Source organism: Idiotropiscis lumnitzeri, chromosome 5 (assembly GCF_059441095.1).
Source record: "Idiotropiscis lumnitzeri isolate Australia: NSW breed Sydney's pygmy pipehorse chromosome 5, RoL_Ilum_1.0, whole genome shotgun sequence".
Classification (NCBI taxonomy): domain Eukaryota; kingdom Metazoa; phylum Chordata; class Actinopteri; order Syngnathiformes; family Syngnathidae; genus Idiotropiscis; species Idiotropiscis lumnitzeri.
Genome location: NC_142395.1, coordinates 17883074 through 17910120, shown reverse-complemented (window position 1 = coordinate 17910120; position 27047 = coordinate 17883074). Strand labels below are relative to the sequence as shown.

General features: G+C 40.5%; 1 protein-coding gene across 2 annotated transcripts; it reads right to left on the bottom strand.

Moving 5' to 3' along the window:
- Positions 1-1035: 1035 nt before the first annotated feature.
- Positions 1036-25554, bottom strand: mapk8ip1b (mitogen-activated protein kinase 8 interacting protein 1b). 2 transcript variants are annotated; one of them, XM_088296341.1, is made up of 12 exons: positions 25390-25554; positions 17084-17195; positions 12005-12259; positions 8718-8799; positions 6279-7406; positions 5978-6053; positions 4863-5035; positions 4490-4593; positions 4290-4406; positions 3884-3954; positions 3523-3621; positions 1036-2587 (listed from the first exon to the last, which is right to left on the bottom strand). In XM_088296341.1, exons 1-12 carry the CDS (start codon positions 25464-25466, stop codon positions 2515-2517), a joined length of 2367 nt encoding a protein of 788 aa, XP_088152467.1. In that variant the 5' UTR covers positions 25467-25554; the 3' UTR covers positions 1036-2514. The 2 variants fall into 2 exon arrangements, with proteins under 2 accessions (XP_088152467.1, XP_088152468.1); XM_088296342.1 differs by lacking the exon at positions 25390-25554 and adding an exon at positions 22291-22564.
- Positions 25555-27047: the final 1493 nt, after the last annotated feature.

Here is a 27047-nt window from a genome sequence, read left to right as displayed (position 1 = left end):
GCAAAAAGGTCAGCCGGAGTTTATCCATTATCGTTTGTTATATCCCCTTAAAACGATCCTTTGTGTTTGCCATTTTCATAGATAAGCAGAAATGTATACTATTATATTCTTTGTATTGCAGATTACGGCGAGAAGCCCCTGCTTGACTCACAAATTGCAGAAAATCTGTATTACCCACATTTTGAGAGTGAATATAACTGAAGGAAACTGATTACCAGCCTTGAAAATTATTTTGAGTTTTGAGGGGTTTAGATCAGGGCATGTCGCCGATCTTTGTCAACTGTGGGCCTGTGAAGCCTTTTCAGACTCAATTTGTGATTAAGAGCTGTACAAATAAATATGACTTGACTTGAATCAGAAATTTCCATTTTAAAATGATTCTGAGCATTCCACAGTTGCGACTTGTTTTGTTCTAACCCAAACTCCGAACTCCAAAACACTGTCACTGCAACAACACGACCGCGGACACATTATCGGAGTGCGGAGAGAGGATTTTTGTGCTTGTTGCTTGAAGTTAAAAAACTCGGTTGTTTGCTGTGTCGAGACTGCAGTGGTTATCTAAGGGAGGGGCGACCAGCCACAGGTCAAACAAAAAGATATTCCACTTTTGGTGATAGTTTATGAAGGAGCATCATAAAATAAAAAACGATATCCGTCTTGGACCGAAGGTCATAAAGACAGCAAATGGTAAAATATTGATTTTGCAACCCGCTTTGATTGGACATGATTGAGGTTGGCTGTGTTCACTCCCACAACTGCGCAGACATTTAGATAAGTCGGCAAGCGCTTGCCTGCAAAGTTACCAACACCTGGTCTAACTCACCTCTGCCGAAATTTACGCCGAAAATAGAGCCCGCTCACACAAACACACTACGTCAAATAATGTGTCACTTTCTATCATGTCTGATGAGAGGTAAAGCTACATGAACTAATCCGCATCTTTCAGGCACCATCCGTGCTGCCTAGTGTGAGAATTATATTAATGGAATGAATGATTGTTTGCGCTTGATGTAATAATAACAGGACACAAGAGAATGATCTTTAAAAAATTTTAAATAAAGAAGTCACACCTAAAAAAAAATCAAAAATAAAGAGATTTCACTCACTACATTTTAAATTAGTACAGATAATAAATTTATATGACAGATTTGTACACCTTTCGTGAAGCCCCCACAGCAGTGCTTTTTCTGTCTGGCTGTACAAAAGTTACAACATGATTAGCAACAGCAGATTTTCTTAATCCTCAGGAACTAACGGGCGCGGGGGCTTTAAGATGGTAATGAGAATCCTGTATTTTAGAAACATTCTGTGTTAAATATATATATATATCCCATAAAATGATCTCTTACAAAGAAATGTTAGTGATAGATGATGTAGTTGCAGTTTTTTGTTTTTTTTTTGTGTGTGTGTTCCCAACTGCAAAACAACTGCGCTGTGCTATTCATTCCTCCATTTGGCTTCTCTTCTGATTACCCTTGATTCAAAAACCATCCTCAGGGTAACAAAGACATATACCGGGGAAACAAGGCATGCATGCTTTGAATAGTATTGGAGCGCCAACGGAACCTGCACATGTTGCAGTACTTTGCCCACTGTACTAATAATACAGCATGTGAGGGGCAGTGGGGTAGGGGGGGGGGCGCATCAAAACTCCACATCATCACAATCTTCACTCAATCACACACTCATTAGCATCATCATTTAACATGATTTCAAATGTCATGAACATGATGGAGAAGGTCCTAATGAAAGATGAAAAAGAGGCACTAGTAGTGAAGTTCTCTGCTCCTGTGTCGCTGCTGGACATAAGGTCTGCCGTTTCTTATTCACTGAACGGAGCTTTTGTCTCGATTCTGTCTCAAGTCTTCTGTCTGACACGTAATACTTTTTTTTGTAACACACACTAGTGAAACACAATTTGTCTGGATTCTAAAGTTACATACATTAAGAAGCAACTGCACGTTCCGTCAGTGCTCTTCAGGATTAATATCTTAGTTTTGAAACAAAAACCCAAAGTTGTCATGTGACGGCTAGTACACGTTCAGTTATTTGCATACGATGCCGATTTCATCCTGCAATGTTTATTCCTATATAGATTGATAGCTTCCAGAAAGTCAACACCCCCTAGTGTTGAATTCGAGCCTACTGCCTGCTCGTTTGTTGGATCAGTGCCAAGATGTTCTTGTTGGCCACTAAATACTCAAGGTCACAGGAAAAGTTACCCTCTATGATCGAAACAAGTGCAAGTAAAGGCAGTTCCGTTTCGTTTCCACCTTCTGAGGCGACTGCTACTTTGCTGACTGGCACCGCAGAAGCTGCAGTGATGTGTGCTCTTTATGGGCACCTCAATATCACCGATGCCATTTTGCATAATATTTCTTGCCTCGAAAACAGTCTTTTGGCTTCTTCCTTTCTCCTGTGTGTTGTTATTTTTTTTGTTAGATGTGTCCTTCATGCAACACCATGTTATGATACAGTGTACTGTACAGGGCTGTAGTTGAAGGCAGGACTAGGCTACTCCAAGTAGATATCTTCTGTGGGGCATGAAAACTCCACAAATTCTTTGTAGTACAACTGGAAGGCTTTCCTGTAAAATAGAGACATGTCAATGAAAAAAAAAAAAAAAACTTACTCAACATAATTTAAGCAGTACACATGTGATTAACTTAAAGCAGATATTTTAATACAAAACTGATGTGGCAAATTAAAATTGTAATTACATAATTTTTAAAAGAATTTCCTGGCCATGAATTGGCAGCTATGCTGGACAATGATTTGTCAATTTAAAGCGACGACCAGGGTCCGGTTTCCAGACTATGCGGAAGCACAGTTAGCTAACAGTTTTACCAACATTAGCATCTGATAACAATGGTCAACAGCACATTTTAATCAGAGATGACTTCATGTCTTCCTGAATGTATTTTTGACGCTGATTTCCAATATATATATTTTTACCCCTGCCACATCAGGTTTATGATATAGTTCGTATGTTAGGGCTATCAAGATTAAAGCGTTAACTCTAGAGATTTTTTTTTTTAATGCAATTAACTTAGTTTTATTTACTTCAAAAATAATTTGCATGCTTTGCAAAGCAAAATTCAAATACTGTACCATATTAGCAGTACATGTATAGCACGTCATATCAGAACAAAACAGCCTGTTCAAGTTACCACTGGACCTTGCAAACCAACACTGCTGGAGCGTGGGCAGAACTAAATGTGCTGTTTACGTTTTGAGAATTGTAAGAAAGAAAAATGCATTTTACGAGTGAACTGCCTGTACAACTCAATTTAAAAAAAAGCATTTGTGAGATGTAAAAGTAAACAACCAAGATAGTGTGGTGGCACATCTCGTAAAAGGTGATGTGGCTGCGTTCAGAAGCCATCATATTTAAACTCATGTTAAATGGCACACCGCTGATTAGTCCCAAATAAATTCCCACTGTTCTAGTTCACAGAGAGCTTTTGTAGCAACAGAAGGCTTTAAAATAGTCCCAGTGACACAATTAAACTATTAACTCACCCTACTGACTCTGCAACAGCCTTGGTAGAATCTTCAGACACAAACACATGGCAGGCAAATCTCTGGTCTGCCGGGTGCTTGGTTATAAAACCAAAATATCTGCAGAGGCAACACAAGAGAACATTCACCACTTCGAGTCCCTCTTCTGGTTTTCTTGTAGAGGGATGTAATGTCTATTCTTTAACAAACAACAACATTTAATGGAGCCTTGAAAAAAAGCAAGCAGGAATTATTCTGTTGGAAAAACAAATAATGGACTGAATAAAGATTGAAATTAGAAAAATCTCAATTTGTTAAGCCCAAGTATAAAATAGACAAAAGATCAGCAGGAGAGAAGAAAGGAGCAGTATAGTTGACTTACTTGCAGTTTTTGGGATGATAACCACAGAAGGAGACGTTCTTTAACTGGAAAAAGTGACTGCACTCGTTACTCTGACAGAGATATAAGAGGAAAAGGGAGGAAAAGTTAAGCGTGAGAAGAGGCAAAATAATGTTGCAATGTAGAAATCAGGATAGAAAAGTTTTGTGAGACTCATTGTTTGTTTTTGTCTTTTTGGTGTCATATTTAAAGAGAGAACACTTGATTTCATTCTTTTTTTTAAATTAACAGTACAAAAAAGAATCATTGGCATTAATTATTTGTACTACACAAAAATGATTGAAACGACTGACTGTAGTGTATACACGTGACCACATGATGGCGACATACCGCCAATGTCCAATTGACATTGCATAGTCGACATAAAAAGCACAAAGAGCAGTCTTACTCCATCACAGGTGTAATAATCCTCATGAACGGCCAGTTTGATTCCCTTCACACTGATTTCCAGGATACAGGACGAGGGCGGGTTGTGCTTGACTGTCATTCTTCTGTTGGTCGCAATCTGGGAAGAATTCAGTAGTATTTAAGCCTTAAGTGATAAATTACCACAGTGGTGCCAATACAGAGAGAAACAAAAACAGGTACCTTCTGCATAGCTGCACAAAGAACATCGTTTCCTTTGTGGTAGGGCACTTGCACTGAGCCCAGGAACTTTAGCCGGTATCGGTCTAGCCACTCAGAATTCTTTGCTGAGAAGAGATAAAAGATCCATGCGGGGTTAATACATTTGCATTCATTTTTACAGTATCACATAATTCTAACACATTTATGTTTTTCGTTGTGTACGCACTATGAAACGACAGCAACCAACGGTCTCTAAATGTTTTTTTCATCCTGTATTTCTATTTATTATTTCATATTTATGGGCTAGAAGTTTTTAACAAGCACATATTTACTGGAATGATGACTTTACAACTTTGGTGTACAGAGAGATTTGAGCGTTTGAGGTGCTAATTACCTTTGAAGCTTTCAGCCTCCTTGGTCACCTCTATAGCATAGTAAGCAGGGAAGATCCCCCGGGCACCCGTTCTCATGTTGAAGCCTTCGTACCAGTAATCGTCCCCTTGAACCTCCACCAGCAATGGATCATCCACTTCTAGCTCTAACTCGTCATCATGCCGAGGGACAAACCTGAAGAAAAAAAGGAAGATGAAGAAGATCTGTGGGCTCTCAGAGGGTTTGCACAGTTATGCTAGCTAATGGGTCATTGTTTTTAAAATTCAAAGAAATATGTATTTACACCGTCAAGGTAGAGTTTGTGCTAACGGGTAAAAAAAAATCAAATAAAAATGCTGCCATCCAGATGACTTCTTTGCTCATGATTCTTTGAACAACGGCGAAGGATTGTCAAACTCATTGCAGTTCAGAGGTCACACAGCCTAATTCAGGGGACGGGCAACTTAAATGACGGAGGAAGACGTTTTCATCAGCCACATAGGACCATGCATTTCCGAACCAGCAGCACGAGAAGAATGAAATTGTGAACATGGACAAAATACTACCTCTCAAACCGGACGACAAAACTGTTTTAAATGTAAAACAACTATAATGACCATTTAATACATAATAATTTTGACACTTAACACATGAACAAAAACATGATGAATATATAAATACTGTGGATTAGATGGCATCCGTTTCTCCAAACTAACTGCTAACGTTGAATCAAACCACTTGAAGAGAAACGCGCTCCCCGACTGGAGTAAGCGTGGGAATTGTTACGTGACAAATGAAACAATGGGTTGGCTGGAACTTGTTACCAAACCAGCGTCCACGCCAGACAAACCCTCACATCAAGAAGCCGTGCTTAGTTATGCAAGCACACATTTATTAGTAATATTTGAGCTCCCTGCCAAATGAAAGATTTTCGATAATCTGGATTATCTGTTGGTTTGCTTATCCTGTCCGATCCAATGAGGGAAAAAACACATTTCTTGCCCTGAAATGAAAGGGTCATTGTTCCTTTGTTTTCTCATAGAGAAATATCGTCAACATTGTGAAAATGTTTCTTTGAAAATGCACAATTTTTATTTGTAACACACGTTCACATTTTCACTCCTATGTTGGTCTCACCTGTAGACTGCTCTATGACTCTGATCCTGTTCCTCTCCATTTATGGTGCAGGAAAATAAACCAAAAGACTCGGCACCTGAGACACATGAATCAAAAAGTCACTTTTAAAGACACAAATTACAAGACACATGCACAAAATGAACAAAAGCTTTTTGCTTTGTGTTGCATAGTCGAATGACAAGGACCACATGTCCCAGAGACTTTTGCATGTTTAACGTTATCAAGAGGCTTGCATGTAATGTAAAAAAAAAAAAAAGCACAAATTTCCAATGCTATGAAATCATAGAAGATGCTGACTTACTTGAAGAGCTTGATCGTCCGTTCATGAAGACGTTGAGGAACTTCTTGGAGAAATGCAAGTCGACATCCGGCGTCGAGTCTTCGGACAGACAAGCTGTGGCCTCTCGTCTGACGCCCCCCAAACGAGCGCAGTCTTCCTCTTCGTCTCCCTCCTCGTACTCTTCCCCGATGGCAGACTCATAAGGAGAAGAAACACAGTTGTCGTAGACTGTAGCCGAATCGCTGTCGTCGCTGTAACCTTGGTAGCACTGTCTCAAACTGACAAGTTCCAGCTGAGCGTGCTCGTCCACTACGAGGGTGTATTTGACCGAGTCGTATGACAGGCCGCTGGCGTCAGAGCTCATGGAAGTTCTTAGCAGGGCGGCTCTGCTGTTGCCGCCTTCCACCTTTCCCATCACTTTCTTTATTCTTTCATCCATGATTATTCTGTCCACCTCCTCATCCTCCCCACAGTAGCTTTCGTCCGTTGCGTCCACGTACTCTACTGACGATCCAGCTCTCAACATTGCCGCTACCCCTGTTCCTGACCCCTTGAGACTGAAGTCCAGCGCCAGGGAAGGATGAGTTGACAGAGCCATGCTAGGCGGAGTGATGAGCGATTCCACACAGGACGCGTAAGACGGTGGGGCGATATAAGCTTCGTCCTCCTCGTAGATGGAAGGGTTGGACTGGTCAGGGAGTGGCTGGTAAGGAGGCGGGCCTTCTGTGTCGGAGCTGATGGACATACGACCCTGCTCGCTCAGCTGCGAAAGAAAAGGCCGGTCCTGCGTGCAAGGAGGTTCCGAGGGGTCAGAACAGCGCTGCACTGGGGTCAGATAGATCTCCTCTGTTGGCTCCAAAGGAGCCTCGGTGTAGTACTGGATCCTCTCCTGTTGATAGCCACTTGCATCCACCTTTCCTGATGGATAGAGAGGAGCCGGTTTGTAATTCTGTGGCGGCGGCGGCGGTGCAGGTGGCTTCTCCTGAAACTTGGGCCGCGTCGACGCCGCTGCTGTCGAGCTTTGCGAGCGTCCGGAGTGCCTGCAGGGGGCGTCGGTGGAGGTGCCTCTGTCTTTGGTCTGTGCGGCGCCACTGCGCACCTTGTCCTCGTCGCTCAGGCAGCTGTGCTCACGCGGAGGCGTTAGCTCACCTGGAAGGCGGGAAAAGACACACAGCAACACAATGACAGCCGTGCAAACACACGCGCACAAACAAACGCAGAGGCCACATGCGCAGGCAGAGTTTAAGAACATGATGCGGGCATGACCGCCAAAACCGAAGCATCAAGTGGCAACGAAATACCGATAATGCAAAAACAGGAAGAGCAAAACGTATAAAAGGTTAGATAACATATGTCAGGATTACTCAGCTAAATCCCCTTTACTCATAAAAAGTCAAAGTACGCCTACGGGATGGTGATTGAGCGGTTATGTCATAATCCATTGCCAGGAAGTGCAGGCACGATGACTCTACGAGGGATGATACGGCGACATCAGGAGCCACAAATAACCGGCGAATATTTTGATATAATACAACAGTCCATCAGAACAATACATACACTTACGTTGCTGTGAAATATTATTTTTAGTGTGTGACATTTATATATATATATATATATCTATATATATATAAAACGACTGTGTGTGTGAGTGTGTACTTGTATATGTGTATATATGTATATGTATGTATATAGGTGTGTGTTTTGTGTGAAAATAAAGAAACATGGATTTAGATTTAGAGTCCCTGACCTTATTTGACTTAAAACTGCAGTCTGAAATGTGTGAACTTGCCTCCAACGACTGAACTACCAAATACAAAAAAAAAAAAATCATGTCAGACTGAATTTATATTGTGAATTTGTCAACTGTTGTTCGATGTCCAAAGTGAGCACCGCATTTAAGTGAAGAAAATAAGAAAATCGACACAAGCATCGCGATTCATTTGTAGTCATTTACACAAATTCGCAAGGTGCTTCATGTGAATAAAAATAGCAGAGCTGAATACACTGAAATCGCAGGAGTGACAAACGAAAAGGGGACAAGCAACGTAAGAATAAACATGCGAGAGCAGCAAGGGCAAGTTGTCTTATTTTGGACAGATTTCTCGCCAATCGTCTTTTGAGTGTACAGAAATATTTTTTTCCGGCATTTGTGATACCGTCGTTATTGAAGCCGGTGCTGCCTCACATGATGCTGTCGAGAGAGTTCGAGCGAAGATTTGGGACAGCTCGATGCTTGTACACACATATACAAGCACACACACACACGCACACACACACAGTCGCTCAGCAGCTTGCTATTAACAAACTCAACTGTGGCCATTTAAATTCTAATATTATTATCCATATGTGACATGTCAATAGTTAATTAAACCTTTTAAAATGCAAATCCGCATATCCTTCTTAACTTGTGAAATAAGTTCATTCCAATCTTGTATGTGAGGCTGGAAAAAAAAAACTCACCAGTTTTGAGAGGTGAAGATGAGCCTGAAACTTTATCCTGCCATGTGTATTTCTTTCCAAATGAATTGTTGTTTAACGTGTCCTAAAAAGAAAAGCAAAGGTAAAGGCAAAATGAAGGACTTGGTGGGAACAGCAGAAGATGACGAGAAAGAGCGCCGAAGCTCTGGATCCTGAGACTCCACCTTTTGTCCCCAACTCAACACACAACACACACAAAGCTTTTTTTTTTCTGGTGAATATGCCCTGAATGAGTCTTTTGTCTGAGTGTCGTGGTGTGAATTTAAAGGGAACCAGACCTTTTCCCCACTGGGAAAACATACAGTTATTTAATTTTCTATTCAATTTTATTTGTCATTTTTGAAACACAAACCTGGAGTTGCACCGCATTTCCGTTGTATCGTCCCATAGAGAGACAACAAAGCCTGTTCTATCTATTCTCTTCTAATGCGGGAATCTACTTCCAAATACACAATGTTCAATTGTACTGTCAAGTAGGTACAGCGGAAATGAAATGTCACCTTTGGACAAATATTTTGTGTCATTATAATTATTGTGAATAAGGGTCAACTTTTTTTAAAGCCACAATCACAAAACTTCACACAAACATAATACAATTTCCGAAACTCTTAGCTTAGATCAGACCTGAGTGAATATAAAATGTAAAAAAAAATATTTACAAATTTAAAAAAAGTGAACTTTGTTCAAACACACTGCTTTGTGTTTTTGATACACGTGCTGTAGATGGACGTACAGTTCAAACGTAGAGAAAATGCTGCGCATGGGATACAAATAAAGCACTGGAAAGTCCTGTGATCTAAATATTCTCTTGCATATATGGTTCCTTTTCCTATATCCACCCACCGATGCATGACTCACTTCCCAATCTTGTGTACCAGGCGGAGACGGAGCTGTCGTCGTGGAAACGAAAGACGTGGAACCATCTCGGCATGAATGCAAAATGATCACGGCTTTGGGCAAATGACTCATCTCGGCGTGTGTATTAACGTGACGCCACAAAAACTGCAAACGAGACCTCCCACAATTTTTCATGACGTCGAAACAATTTTGCATACACGTCATTGAGAATAAATAATATGTCCGCCGATGAATGAGTTAGACCACAGGTAGATTTTGCCAACAAGCCCAGACTCACTGAGAAGTATTTACAACAAGTGTGGTGAAACCAGATGGGAGATTATCAGTACTCAGGATTAATCCCGATATCACGTCGGCCTTTCTGTCTGAATACATTTACTCAAATAGTCTTCGAGAGAGCAAACAGCACAATAAAACCTGCACAGTAAATCTGGGTAGAAAAAAAAAGCATGTTCACCAATGTTTTAACGCAAGATTCTTGACAATGAACTAAAAGGACTGTGGTTTGGTCCTCTTGTTTTTTTAGCTACAGAAGTCTGCCAAATGAAGCAGAGCTGAATATACACGTCTTTTTTATTGATTCACTGACCTGGAAACAATCACCTAGTTCACTCTGTGTCTCTTTGCAACTCGGAGGCACTCGCATTGTAGAACACAATCCGGAAATCATTGGCACGCATGCATCTTATGTAATCATCTGTCGCAGATATGAGGCACTGTACGGGACATTATTCAGGAATAGCTCTCACACTTATTACTGAAATGCGCTCATTGGATATGATTCCTGTCCGCATGATTGATGAAATGACAATTAAAGCAACCACATACAAATGAATCTATCATCATTTTTGGTCATTGTTGACAGTATTTGTTTTCCAAGAACCACCCCTTACTTGTATTGTAAGATCTACAGATCAATCACAAATTTAGGTGCGCATACACAATGTAATAAGAGCCAACGCAATTGTTAAGTGATGTCAAACCACTGACGGCAATGTGATTTAACATCCCGACAAGGTATTACGCATTAGATAAAGAATATGCGGGAGTCGTTGAGGTTGTCTACGATGTAATCATGTGTTTGTACACAGAATTTTCTATTTTTGAATCAGATCGCATTAATGAAACTAAAGGAGGTGGATGCCTTCCAAACAACACCGCCTTTCGTAGCAATTGTGTCCTTCATACTTTTGCGATGTGACAACTCAAACGCAGACAGGAAACTCGGAAGAACAATGGTACAGAGGCCTCAAACGGTCAGTTTTCCACCGCAGGGAAACTGGACAAACTGAAGCACTGACAAATGTGACGCTGCTCAGAAGATCATTTTGACAGACTACAAGCCTGGAGGAGTGGTGTGGAAGGATCAAGAAGGTAAGAAATGCAGACTGTTGCATAACCAGACCAAGATGCCTACAAATGTTTTATTTTGACTCAACACAAAAATAGTAAGTCTGCTCTCATTGATAATGAATCAGGTGTGGAGTAATGATTGCAGCTCTAATATATATACATATATATATTGAGAGAGAGAGAGAGAGAGTGAGAGAGAGAGAGAGATTTACATTTGGGTTTTAACAGAAAACTATTTTAAAGGGAAAATCGTTTTTAGTTTTTCATGAATCATTCGACTTTAAAATATATCCATGTAGCGACCATGTATCCATCCAAATTTGAATAATGCGATGAAAGTAAGGATTTTGAAGGTACGATGATTGTGCCCAACGCCAGCGTTATACGCGTGCACTGCATATGCAATTGTTAGGAATCAGTGTTACAATTATAGAAACCTCTTGGTGTCTGAGTATAATTATTAGGACAGAAAGCCCGCTGAAGCAAAAGCCGCTCCAGATCTCCAGCTTCATCAATCAAACCTTGGTAGAAACTAGCGACGACTGAATGAGCAACTGATAAAGATACGTTCATGGAGAGCAAAGCCAAGCCACACGTTTTCTTTTCTGCATCAGTAGTCAGGTGATTAGGAGACAAGAGAGAGGAAATGAGAGGTCCAACAGCATGAATTTTTCCCATCATGTTAAGTATCATACATTAAAATCCTCAATATGTGAATGCTGAGGAGTGCGATGACTAAACTTACATTCATTGCATGACCAGAAACATGACGACTCAGACTATTACAAAAACTCTTTACAAACCACCCAAATCAACTTACATTTACATTCAATTGAAATAAAACGCAGACCAAGGGGTGAAAAGGTCTTGACAATGGAGATTATTGTTTAGATGAGTTAACACAACCTCTCAGAGAAAATGCAAACGCGGGATTCAGTCGTAACATGGGCTCCATTGTACAAAGAAAAATACAACTATGAGATGAAATCTTGATAACTGAAAGATTTCCCTCAACAGCTGTGTGTAGACACTGTGTCAATTTAATTAAAATACTTTACCTGTGTACGGGGCACAATTGGAAAGAGGTTAAGGGTTGTAGGTCTCTTAGGCCGGTAGGTATCCATGGTAACAGGTACTGTAGGGTCCTTGGTGACTGGCGGAGGTGCGATGGAGGCCTTGGAGGACTCTTTGTCGCCGCGGAAACCGTCAGCACCATCAATGAGATCCAAATGCAGCATCTCTGCCTGGAGCTGTCCGACAGCGCCGAGCTCCGCCCTCCCCGGCCTGCTATTGGTCCCTCGCCTCACGTGGCCCTGCAGTGATTGGAAGAGACATCCTGTCAGTTGGAGCGGCGTGCAAAGGAGAGGGGGTGCGCGTGGACGAAATGAGGAGACAGAACGGGCCAATTAGAAAATTCCTTGACTTTGGCTTGTAGCACTCTCACTGTCAACACTGAGCAGCTTAGAGCCCAAACACAGCTGAGGATATTCTATGGTGAGGGATTGGATCCCGTTCCCCTTGAGAATAAGAAGTGTTGTGCAGCACAGCTTTGCTCTAGTTCCTACAACATACACAGATGGTACATGCTTGACAGTCTGACTTGGCCTAAAAAAAAATCCCCACTACCTTGCCAATTGGTAGCATTATGATGAATCAGTCACTCAACACACACTACAGAAATGAAAAAATAAATAAATAAATAAAAATAAAAAAAATAACAAGGAAGATATCCAGCTTTATTTTATGACAACACATTATAGTTAAAAAAAATAAAGTTGGGTGGGAATGTGCAATGTGGCAGCTTAGTTGGAACTTTTTAATTGTAAAATGGGTACCTTGGCTCAATAAAAGCAGGGAAAGGTCAAATGTCAGACCGGGAAGGAAATGCTCTTTGATCGCAAGATCAAATTCATAACTCGGTTAATGACAAAAAATTTTTATGTTGCAAATATAATATTTAAAGACCTATTTACACGCTTTGTAAACCAGAACTAAGCAATTGTGATTACAATAAAGATTTTCACATACCTCAGAACAGTTCAACAATGAACAATGAACAGAACAATGGTTCTACTCACAAGGGCATAATTTCAACCTTTAAATTATGTTTGTTGAGGCAGATTTAAAATCTTATTGTCGGGGCAAACGATGTGTTTGCACAATAGTGTTACGTGGCAACTATGCACAGGCCTGTATTACTTTGGTATTTATTTTTTCTGCCAGCAGGGGGCATGCGTTTTCTTAACAGCAGATTGCAGATTTGCCACATGTTAACTAAATCAAGTCAAGTCAAAAGTGTCACAACAAATCAAACTGCTGTCTAATTAACTTTTAATGAAATTTAGCACACTTGGGGCCTGATTTCCAGGCGCAGACTTGACTGCTCATGCACACAGATGTGGAAATTGATCCACTAAACGGAGACGCGGGCGCCTGCCAAACATACAAATATGTCATGCACACTTTCATTTTGCGCATTCTGAGATGAATTGTGATGACTGACATTTTATGTGTTTAATAGCTTCGTCTAAAGCCTGGTACTATCAGTACTTGGGCCTACTTTGTGGCATATAGTTTCGAGTACTTTTCAACATTTCAGAAGTAAAAGGTCAGAAATGTTTCTTTATTATTATTATATCATTTACTAACTTTTTTAAATCAATCGATTTTTTATTACATTCAACGTTTATAATAGCAGCGCATACAAACATATAAAAGAAATTCCACGTTTATCCGGCGATGAACGGCTCATGGCTGACTGATGACTGACAACCAAACCAAAAACTGTTACTGTAAGTACGTCATCCAAGTTGCAAAAGGTTCTGAAGATAATAACAAACAGTACTGTAAATCATTTCCATCTGAGGGAATGTCTACTGATGTCTATGTGAGTTAATGATTGTACCGGAGGAAAGTGTAAGTGTGTAGAAATATAAACTGCTGAAATTAGGAACTTGTTTTTGTTATGTATTGTGTCGTATTATTTAAATGAATGCTCCAAACGTACAAGAAGGCTTTCTGTTATTAGCCATGACAAAGATTGCTTCCCCAGGCAAAGTAAACTCAGGACACTAGAACTCATTTGAATGCTTAAAACGCTCATTTTACTTCCCTTTGACAATTTCAAAAGCGAAGATCAATATCTGCTAATGCAACCTGCTTCCACTCATGCTGTCGTGTTTTACGGCCTCAATTTATAACCGGCCCCTTTAAAAGGCACTGCTGTGTTGCTAGGAGACAAGTGACGACGTGGAGGCGGGTGAGGAGTGCATGCTGCTGGCCCCCTGACGACGCTGCATTTACTGTGATGCTCGGCTTTCATCCAATCAGAGAAGCCAAAGCGAGGGAAATCTCACAATCACCCAACCCGATGACTCACAAATAATACAGAATAAATCACATTTATCAGAATTTTCGAGAATGTCTATCCGTGTAGATTGATTGCATCAGGAGCAAATCTTCTCAGGAGTGAAACAGTTGTAAAATTACCAGTGATTATCCACCCTGAATAAAATAGTCCTCGAGGCATCCCGAAATGCATAAAAAAACAAAACATCCAGAGACACCAGGCGTTTGTCTGTTTGTGTTTGCGCTGATGAGGACGAGTGCTCTCCAGCCATGAGTGCATGAGATGACGTGAGCAGTATCCATGGAGGCGGCGCAAACCTCCTCTTGGTGTATTTTCAGCTCAAACACATGCGAGTAGGATGTGAAAGTAGGTTGCCATGGCAATAGCTCCTTTAGCTATTTTGCTGAAACATCTCTTTCCTCACAGCCTCACTCAAATTTCATTCCTATTACATCTCGTTGGCACTCACATCCAGTCTTTACACTCTTTGTGATTTATTGTTATTGATTTTATAGAATACATTTTAGTGCATTACCAAGAGGGAGCTCATTCATTCATTTACTCATGTGGCCTATTGAGCATGATGGGTGATTTGGAGTCTCTCATTCACTCGAGCTGAGTTTGAGTGAAAGACGGGATGCACCCTGAACTGCAATCACTGGCGTGAAACAGAGACAAACAAGCATTTGCACTCATATTAATAGGTCAACAATACCCTATTTTGCAAACTAAAAATAAATATCATCCGCTTTAATTTGAATATGTACTGAAGTTAAATGAACGTTTGAATTTTAAAAGGCATACGTTGCTTTTGCATATTTTCCAATACACATTTCTTAGTTGCTTTTCCAATATCTTTCTGTTTACTATGTACCGGCAGATCTCGCCATTGTCTAGTTTAATTGTATCAGATAATCAATTGAGGTGCTGTGTGTTTCTATGGTTACCTCATCCACCATTCCATATGTGGCCAACCTGTAACAAGTACCGTATTAGGTGACTGCATGCTTATCAAATCCATCCACTCGTACACAACAGCATTTACTCTCTCCATCTGCCGATTTCAATTCCACTCCCTAATCCATGTGGTCAGTTTATACCCTGCAAGACCATCATCATCTTCACATTGTACTCTGAGCCTGAGCCATTTCACATGAACTCTGCATGTCTTATGTACAGTAATTCTGACTGATGTCTATTATTGTTATGCATCCGCAAGGGAGGCTATCATTTGAAGCTATTTAAATTAATTAAAAATAAAATGAAAGCATTTTTTTTCGTGGCTCGTCTCATTTTGGAGCAAACTGCCTTTAGAGTGTTCAACAACCGTTACTATCCAACTTTGTTGATCATGTTATGGGGCATTACTGGTGCTTTACTCTACGTGCATTGTGGATAAAATGAGGGAGCGACGAGAGTTACAATATGATATGTATGATGACAAAAAGTACCAATAGGTAAAACCTAATGCTAATTGATCACACACCACTTCCCTTTTTGATTCACGCACCAACACAGACACACACTTCCACGCGCAGTTTGTTTCTGACAGGACAAGAGGAGCCCTGAAAGCACTTGGGAGGGTAAGCACAAAAATGATGTCACCACCGTGGGCTAATGTGCATAAAACGAGGGCTCTGTGCAGAGGTCACACACAAACACATTCACTCTCCGTTTTCTGAAATTGTATCAACGCTTTTTGCATTATTAAAAAGGGCTGGGCTTTCTTCACACGTTGCTGAAATGCAGAAACATGACGAAGAGATGCAGAACGCCTAATGAGACATTCAGGACCGCTTAGTTTATTGGCAAACAATTGAGTGGGGGACAAGGTTGCTACGTCACTGTTGTAGCTTGAATCAAATATTTGGAAATAAAGCAGATTTTATGGGACTAGAGTCAAGTGTAGCAAAAAATATCTTCATTGAGTTGGGAAAACTACTTTGTTGCAGAATCGTTGCACCATTCCTGAGGACTTGCAAAAGCTCAATGTAAGCCATTGCAGTTGCAGTCCAGAATTCAGATGCGCTGAAGACAAAATACCTTCTGGATGTATTTATCCGAATCGTAACTGATGCTTGAGTAACCCTGACATTTCTTCCATCTACATTGAAATGAGGTTGATCACATCTTGTTTCTTTAAGAGCCATCTGACTGGGCGAATAGCTCGATTTTGCGTAACAATAAATTGCTTATGTTCAAGAAGACTGTTCCATGGTTAGCGCGCCAATTACAAAGGCATGACAAAGCACAGTGAGCGACCCAAAAAATCCATATCAAAGGCTCATCTGCTAGCATAAATGACTCAGGGGAAGAAAAGATTTCGACCCTCCCGTCGCCTTGGTTACGAGAGAAGAAATGATTAGAATAGCTGATGGAGGAGGAGGCATCGATGGGTTCAGAGAGAACAGAGCCAAAAACATCTGACAGAATAATACATTCACCTCTATTGCTTTCGCTCTCTGCAGCAGTCCAATCTTTTTCTGCCACTCTCTTCTAGTTCAAACATGCTCCAATTGAAAAAAAAAATACATATTCCAACCAGATGTCCCATTTACAACTCAGCTAGAAGGACATCAAATCTCCGTGTCCTGTTCAGATTTGGATTGTATGCTGTAACTTTGTTTACAAACGCAGTTGTTTTCCCAAAAAAAAAATTAAGATGCACAAAAATGGGCATAATCCATTAAAAAAATGTAACTTCACACAAACTTGTTTTTTTTTAAGGTATAGGCATTATGAACTTTTTACCATATACAGTGACAGCCTTCCCAACATATAGTCTTACCTTGATGTCCGGGCCATTGCAGTTGAGGCTCATCCCTCTTTCATCTGTGATCTCGGTAATCTCCGACAGGTCATCATCTTCAAACTCACCCAAGCTAATGTCGTGAGTCAACCTGGTCCAAGGGTAAGAGTAAAGAGAAAGCGACTGGTTAGGAAAATATATACGATGACACATAATTGCCCTCGCAGACCACAAAGTCATGAATTCTTAACTCCCAGAGAAGGAGAAAATCAATTGAATTTTAAAGTTGTACCCATTTCCGACAATAAATCCCAATTTATTTATGAAGCGCATTTCAATTAGAATGTTGCGCCTCAAATGAAATCAACGATTAAAAAAGCTGCTCCTCAAAGATAAAGATTATCTTCGAGCTGTGTGACCTATTAATCGAATAGTTTTAGTTCCAATTTTTTTTTTGCAATCTTTGCTTCACAGTGTTTATTCAATTCACGACTCAATTCATTCAATCAGCTGAAATGGCACCTACAGCCTCAGGATGACACCGGGTATCGAGACTATCCTTAATTTATCCGTAACGACATGCACGTTCACAATGACAGGATCAGGAAAAAAAAATGATTATTGATGTATTTAAACAAAGTATATGTGCAGATATTTCTATAGTAGGATTTATTTCCCTTACATTGCTTTTAACAATAAGGTCTCATAAATTAATAAATATCTGACCTAGTTAAATAGATCAAACAATATGAATCTAATTTATGGTGGGAACATGTACAAAATAGAATGTAAAACTGATATTTGCAAAAATGACTCATGACAGTCAAATTGATTCTCAAAACATTTATTTTAACCCTTGATCATTAATTGCATTTTAGCACAAGACATAACATACTGGACAATTGCGAAGGAAATATTAAAGGGCTCATTTAGCCGGGATGGTCCATTTTTCAACAAGTTAATTTTTTAATAAGGAAAATGGTATTAGCTTGCATTTTTATTTTTTTCAATTTGTTTTGAGGAAATCAATACAAATCTAAGGGGTTTAAAAATGCCTCCTTGTAATGAGCATTATGGCCACGCCCCCTCTCCTTTCTCCATGTCTTTGTGGGAGTCACAGTTTGTCCATTCAAAGTCATTGTAAATACGTTGCTAATAATGTCAAAATAACTGGCCCCAAAGTGTATGTGGACATGTCTACTTGGCCCACATCAACCTTTGAAAACATCAAAAAACGATTCGCCTGGCTGACTTAAAAGAGAACGAGGGACTGTGCCGTTTATGTGCAGTTTCTGACATGTCTTGTATGTTTTCTTTAAAAACACACCACGATATGCAAACGCAATGCATTCAGAGTGGCTTTTCGTAAGGTTAATTGTTCCTGATAATCATAATAATATAACAAACAAAACCATTTTGCAGCGACTCTCACTTTGTTCAGCTAATGTTCATCAGATTCTGAATCTTCTGAATCTATATGGCTCCATTAGATGTTTCAGTAGTTCATCATGTTCACAGTCCAGAACAGCACAAACATTTAATTTCACCTGTCGGGCTAAAAATAATGTCTCCTGCAAATGTAGACTAAAGAAGTCATTGATCGTATTCTAAACATGAAATATTTTGCATTACAAATGCAGCACGAAAAAAAGAAGAACAAAAAAGAAGATAATTGTAAGTGGACTAGGAGGATCCAGAGCAGCTACCTTGTGAATTTTCTCTTGGGTCGACTTTAATACTTAATTTACTGTTAGGTCATTTTGGACCTATTCAAAGAATGTATAATTATTCTCCCATGGCAGCACTATTAATTATAATTCATTTCAAGTTGGACTAGTTGTGTTCATGTAGATAGTGTATCCATTCAGAAGCATCATTGTTGAATAAACAGTACTGGTTTAAAAATGTCAAGCTTGTGAAGACTGTTCTGATTGTATTTGATGAGTTTCCGCCTCTCAGCCAAGCAGTCTTCATCACTTCATGCAACATGGCTTGGTTAGGACTGCATCAGCCTGAGTTAGTGTGGAAAACTCAACTATTTATGCACAGAGTTGTTAGCACATCCCAACCACGGGTGGAATCGTTCTTCTGGAATGTAAAACGATCTTCTGGAACTCCTTTTCGTAAATGAGGTTCTCTCTCACATGCCTATATTCTTTCTCTCTGGCCTGTGGGCTGGATGGCAGGTTATCAGATTTGTGTTTTCTGGTTCGGATAATGCCCAGTGGGTGGTGTGAGTCAAAGAGTAGGTATTCTTCAGCCAGTGTGTGTGTGTGTGTGTGTCTGTTTTCTATGAACGCCAACATGGAGTCCCCCGTTGTCGACATCACAATCCAAAAAAGGCAACTCTTTGTCATCATGGAAGGTTTAGATTTTAGCCCATGTGTCATTCACATATCTGTACAAATGGAATTGTTCGCTTGAAACAGTCCAAAGCCCTCCTTTCCATGCCCTCGTTGTACTATGGGACACTGTAAATATATCACAGCCATCAGATATGTATTGAAAATGTGTGGCATTATAAATTAGGTTAAAAATTACAGCAGGTCTATGCAATGCCAAAGCTCCATGCCCCAACCTCCCCCGAAAGGAAAGGAGCGCTATGACATTGCGTAAAAATTATGAAAACATCTCAATCCTGCCAGCAGATAAGAGGAGATGCAATGAAGTCAATGGGCCAACTTAAACATGTTTTTTTTTTTTCTTAATTTCTCTGGTCCCTTGCGAAGTTACTCTGACCTGCCACGCCTGACATCTTCTGTTGCTTCCAATGCTAATTCCATGAATTTTATGGCCAACAAATACATCCTAAATTTGTACCTTACAATGTAGATTGACAACTTATGGACTGTTTGTTAATTCTCAACACTTCATTTGTGATAGCATTATCATGCCTCAGTCCTGTTGCTCTCACACCAGTCATTATGAAGTGCTTCGAGAGGCTGGTTCTCCAGCACATCAGGGACTGCCTTCCTCCCACTCTGGACCCCTACCAGTTTGCATACCGGGCTAACAGATCCACTGAGGACGCCATCGACACTGCTCTGCATGTTGTGCTGGGCCACCTGGAACGACAGCAGAGCTATGCAAGGATGCTCTTTGTGGACTACAGCTCGGCATTCAACACGATCATCCCAGACATCCTCGTCGCCAAACTGGACACTCTCGGCCTCCCTGCCCTCACACGCATCTGGATTAAGGACTTTCTGACCAACAGACCCCAGACTGTGTTGCTCGGCCCCTACACGTCCTCCACCCTCATGCTGAGCACCGGTTCCCCCCAAGGATGCGTGCTGAGCCCTCTCCTGTACGCCCTCTACACCTACGACTGCAGCCCGGCCCACGGCAACAACACCATCGTCAAGTTTGCTGACGACACGACAGTGGTCGGTCTGATCTCGGAAGGTGACGAGACAGCCTACAGAGAGGAGGTAAAGAGACTGACAACTTGGTGCAAGGACAACAGACTGCACCTTAACTCTGCTAAAACAAAGGAGATTGTCGTCGACTTCAGGAGGAACAAGACGCTGCCGCCCCCCCTCTGCATCGAAGGCGTGTGTGTGGAGAGGGTCCACACGTTCAAGTTCCTGGGAGTACAGATCTCCGATGACCTTTCTTGGAGTCACAACACCACAGCAGTGGTAAAGAAGGTCCGCCAACGTCTGCACTTCCTGAGAGTCCTCAGGAAATTCAACCTGGACAGGAAGCTGCTGCTGGCCTTCTACCACTCGTCCATCGAGAGCCTGCTGACGTACTGTGTCTCCACCTGGTACAGCGGCTGCACTGAGGCGGACAGAGTGAGGCTCCAGAGGACAGTCAAAACAGCGCAAAGGATTATTGGCTGCCCTCTCCCCCCACTGTCGGACATCTACACCGCCCGGTGCCTCAGAAGGGCTCTCAACATCGTCAATGACAATACCCACCCAAACTCACACCTGTTCGACCTGTTGCCCTCTGGAAGGCGCTACAGATGCATCAAATCAAGGACCAATAGACTGAGAAACAGTTTCTTTCCGAGAGCCATCTCCATACTGAACTCTCACACACACACGAGACCACCCTAACCTCGCAAAACAGCATTGTGATGTGTTTCTATATGCCCTATTCAGTACTGAATTCCATTGCACTGTCTTCTTTATTTATCTAATTTATATATTTGTCTGTATTATTGTTGTATTGCACTGGAGAGGGGAGCCCTCTAATCTCGTTGCACACTTGAGTACAATGACAATAAAGGGATTTCTATTCTATTCTATTCATGCCTCTTTGATAGCTTATAGCGCATTAATGATCAGTTAACTGCTACCTTGTACAACAATTGATGATGTTGTAAATGTTTGTAAACAAAATATGGATTTTATGATGCCATTGATTGACATTCTGGTGATGATTACAATGGGAAAGTTCACTTGGCTAGTATACCAGTGTCACATGGTCAGACTTAGTTTTCTCCGTGTATTGACACTTTCCAAGCCAGACCATCGGGCGTCATTTCCACAACAACTGAAACATTTAAAAGTAGATTTTTACTGCGGAATTTTACATCAGACGGGACTGCACTCATTGAATTTCATAACCTCAGAATACATTTTGATGATTGAAAATGCGCGAAAAGCATGTTATTACATTTGGTATACTGGATTGTGTTCGGTACCAAACAAAGTGGCCAACAATAACACAGTGCCATTAGGTCGCGTGTGTCAAGGGCATCACACACCAGACATTTTGAATCAGGTATTTTGATATTAAATCAAACGCATGTACAGTATACATGTGTCTGTCCCCGATGATTCACGGCTTTATACTCCTACTTAGAGACTACAGTGGTGCAAGCTGCTGGTCATTCATCAGCTTTGCCCTCGTGCAAGGACACACTTAGGACCACAGCAGGACGGTCCTGTCAGATGCCACACGCCCACATAACTCACCATATGATGGATGAAAACGAGCCCAACACAGGCCTATTTACACAGAGCTTTTCCTGCACTCACGGTGCTGTCATAACAACATCATGTGGGCTGCGTATTCCCTGGTCATGCTATTTTTGCTCTGCCGGCTCAACATCTCTTCCTAGACACACAAAGGCATATGCAGACCCCTCCATTCAAGGACAAGCCTGCCTTGAGCTTTAACATGCAAAGAGTCGGCAACCAGAGAGGATGTTGACAGTCGCACACCAACACAAGGTCACACAGCCATGTTGCTACATTCCAGTAAAAACACAGAAAGCGTGCCTAATCTCCTACCATTTTTCCCACTGGTCCTCCATCCAACCCTCTTCTCCTTCCCCTCCCGAGTCCATACTGTAAGTGATGAGGGCATCCGAAGCCGAGAAGAGCAGAAGGAACGAGGGGTTTCGAGAGTGAACGGGGAGCTGTGGGGGGAGTGAGGAGGAGGAGCATCAAGGAGGAAAGCTGGAAGAAAGGGGTGGAGGTGCAGCTCACACGGGTCGATGGAAGTAGCATTACATTTAGAGCTCGCTGTTGCTTCTCTTGCACAGAAGCAATATTGTGAGGGAATTATTTAAAGCACAGAAGCTGGGGCCATCTAAGAGGAGTGTTATCTAATCCGTTCCCGCCTCTCTTTTTCACTCTGATGTTTACACTGCCTGTGTGCACCAGATATACTATGCCAAGGCAGGAAAATGCTGGCGTTAGCAGAATACTTGCTGGACAGAAAGCCCGGACAAGAGATACATCAGCACAACAGGGCACTCCTCTCGCTATGCACCATGGCCATGTTCAATTATTCATGAGGCCCATTGATCACATATGACGACTTTTTTTACCCCCTTTGTTATTCTCTTTCCATTCATCTGAGTAAGATACAGTAGATGGTCGGTTCAAAATCAAGACATTAAAGCATCACCCTTGGTACTACAAAGTAAGACAAAATAGCACTGCACTCATCAAACCACAATTATGACTTTTTTTAATTATAGAATTGTGAATATAACCACACCCGTTTGAAATATGTGTTTTCATTTGGAACAAGCAAATCCTGAAATTTAATTGAAAAAAAGGTCCAGAAAAAAATGTGTATTAAAAATACATCAATTAAGGATAGATAAAATGATGTTGTTATTGTATCAATGTTTCGATTTTTTATTTTTTATATAAACTTTATCTTTAGGATTTCAAAATTTTAATTGTCACTTTTGGTCATTGTCATACTGAAAGGTAGTATTCCTCTTTGTGTTTTGTGACTGGCGGTGTATTTAGTACATACACACACACACACACACACACACAAATATATATATATATATATATATATATATATATATATATATACGGATTATTTTCATGAATAAGGACGGAGGGCCGATGACGGAAGGGGGTGCCCAGTTCGCATATATAGTGCCAATACAAATCTGACTCACTGACTCACAGCATCACTACATGTCATGTCACAACAGTCATGAAATTTTTACATCATCCAAATTGGGTCACGCTGACTGAATTCCATTTTTTTAGGGGGAGCTACTGCTAAGTCTCAGTTAAAAAAGATGGTTTCAAAAACGCAGAGACAGCAAAACGACTTGAGTATCTTACTAAAGATCGTGAGAGCAAAAGGCCAACAAATTATTTTATTTGAAATTAAGGCAAAATAATTATAAGAAAAAAATTGTATCCAATTGATTGTGGCCTAGAGATGAATAATTTGACCACAGACAGAGGGAAAAGGCATGGCGGTGAAAAAGGAAAACAAGGCAATGACATATGGCTCCTTTGGGATGAAGCCAACTTCAGGGTTTAGGATTACTTGCTTTTCCTTCTCTCAAAATCAAATCTGAAACAATCAAGAAAACCCTTTGCACTTATTTGCACATGCTATTTTAAAATAATAAACTACTAGTTTGACTTACTTGCATTATATTGTTTAAATGTGTTCTGGATGTAATTTCTGAAGAATGTGGAAGGATGTGAAATGTCAATGTGGAAAATATACTGTTGGTATTATGACAATGTGACATGACAGTATTTTACAACGTGTGCGTCATGACTGATGAGATGTTTTTTTAATGCACTGACATTTAGTATATTAGTACAGCAGTTCATCATTTTATAAAATTTCCTCCTCAAGATTTATCATTTTGTTCATAACACATTGAGGTTTTAATGATTCAAGATTTTGATTAATATCACTAAGATTACATAAAAGGCTGTCTGCAAGGATACCTGTACGTTAAACAATGATCTATTAACGCCCCGAGAAAGCTGTTCAACATGTGGATAAGAAAGTGAGCATCAGGTTATATGATCCTCTAAAGCTATAGTCATTATTGATTTAGCAAATCAATTATTCATGTGAGCATATGTTCCCTGCAGTAACATACTGTGAAATTGTAACACATTCGCATTTGTGATGTTTAGTTGGCTCTGAACATTACCATTTGCATATCTTTGGATTTTTTATTGTTAATAAGGTACTATATTTATAAAATCTGCTTGAGTGCATTCACAGTGGTTCACTTGTTCCACATTTAGTAATATTAATGTGGTGATGTGACCAAACAATTACATCTCTATACTCTTTACTATTCTTCACATGTGATGATTGTTGACATCATGCTTGAGCACATGAGTGATGGCACCTTGTCGTAATAAATCCGCGGCGATGGTTATAACGTTTAAATTATACTGATTTAATTTCCTCAATTTTACCAAGTACAGAATTGTTTTGATAAGACGGCAATAGCTACATTGGTGAAATCTTATTGATCTTTTTTTCCTTTTTTGGGAGGGCGGGCATTGAGTACTTGTTGAATTCCAACAATAGTGGGATTGCAGTTGTGACTTGGATTCAAACCAGTGCAGAATGTTGTCTTGAAATAATTACACTTTCACTGTCTATGAGATAGGGAAGATAAGATTCCCATTATGTCACTAAAGGCAGAATACTGATCTGTAGCAAAATGTTTACAATTAGTATATAATATTGTAAAAATCTACTTTTGTGGCATCAAAAACAAACAAGATTCATCTACACAAGATAAGATAGTGTATTATAAAACTCTTATCCATTTTCAGTAGTCATTTATTATATTGATAGTACAAGTCACAATAAAAAACACCTAATTTTCCAACTTGCGGTTACCAAGTGGTGGCAAAAAAAAACATGGACCATAATTAAATAAAACCAGCTCCACACTTAGGAGAACTGATAACAAAAATACAGCAGGACTTCCATCAACAGAGACACGCCCCAGATGAAAAAATAAATAAATGAATACCATAAAACGATAACGTATAAACACAGAATCAAAACACCGAGAGACTCTACGCAGCAAGCAAACATCTCTGCCCTCCTCATGGCGCCCGAGCCCCGCCGCCGTTTCTGACCTGCATCTGGAGGCAGACTTCAGATGAAGATTGCGGTCGGGCTGCTGGCTGGCTCTCCGCTTTTCGCCGTCCGCCATGCCGCTCAGCTCTCATGCCTTCGTGAGCACTGAGCACTGAGCAGTGCAGCCGCTCGGCGGTCGGCCGTACAGTGACACACTTGACACTCGAGATACGAAACTGTAGGCTGAGATAGGATGTTGCCTTCATGGTCTGTGGTAAAACTGGCTAGCGAATCGTGGGGTTCAGGCCTGAGAAATAGTTGACTTCACTGCGGTTGCATAGTTTATTTGATATTTGAACCTGAATTATTGGAGATCATTATTTAAATTGTGTTAATTCGGAGTGTGAAGTAGATTGATCATGTGGACATCGGCTCACTATTTTTTATGGGATCAATCCCAAGTTTTTTAGGATGGATGTTCATCTGTATATTGTATTTTAATCGCAAACTTCAGAAACTTAGAACTAATGTCGCAGTTACAGCTATGAGAATATTATGTGGTGTCTTGTGTTATGTCTGGAAGAGAATAAATTCATATTCGCTCATAAATAAGTTTATTATCCTGGATTTCAGAGTCCAAGAATTAAAACTTGGGGATAAACGTGTGAGAGTAAGAGCTCTTCTTTTTGTGGATCGTTTTGATATAGAGGATCTTTGATGTATTTCAACTCCCGAAGAAAATGTATCTTCGTAGTAGGAAGAGAATAACTTATAAACGTGGTGAATGTACTCCAAAACACTTGAGCCTTGGAAGACTTTCGTCTTTGTGAGTATTTGTAATTTCATAAACAATTATTTGAGTCAAGTGAGTACTTTATTTTCAACGCAGGTGTATGTAAATGTATTGTTTCATTTTGTGTGTACTTTATTTTCAACGATAGTGTATGGAAATGTGTTGTTTCATCATGTTCGCGTATAGACCTGCACTTCGTCTTTGTTGCAGTTGCGATATTGTTGTAATTTTAGCTGAAGGTTGGGATTTTAGAATTGATAGACAGTTGCGATAGCCAATCAGATCACGAGTTGGTTTGGGTACAGGCCTTACGTTGAAGGTGCGAACGCGTTCTGTGATTCGATACTCACTTGTGACAGGACGGCGCTATACGGAAATCAACACCAGACAGTCTTCCACGGCGACTGTTCGAAAATCTAATATATAGTCTTGCTTTTTTAACCCACAATGGACGAAGGAGGGAAAAGTGTGGATTCGATTTTAGATATATTTGCGAGGCCATTTTGAAGACGGACCTTTCAAAAGAAGCTCTCTCGTGAGCTGTGGTGAGTGTGCCTGTATTTCATTTCTCCAGCTCTGGCGATATGTGAGGTATTTTTTCAAGTTGGGCTAAGCAGAACTTTACTGAAGGCCTACGTGTGAAATGCATGGCCCTCATATATACCTTTACAATTGTTGTCTGTAAGGACAGAAAAACTTCATAAAATCCAGAAAAGTGCGCCTTGACTATGGAATTTTCTTCAACAGTACGCTGGCTGTCTCGTCACGTGTCGTGAGGACAACAAACTTGTTATTATTGAGACAAGACAAAAAAATGGAATTAGTTTGAAATTGTTCGACGTGTGCTTGAAAATCCATGTTTGGAAATGTCAGGACAAAAATGTGTTTAGTTTTATCCTAAACATGTTGTACTTGCAGTTGTAG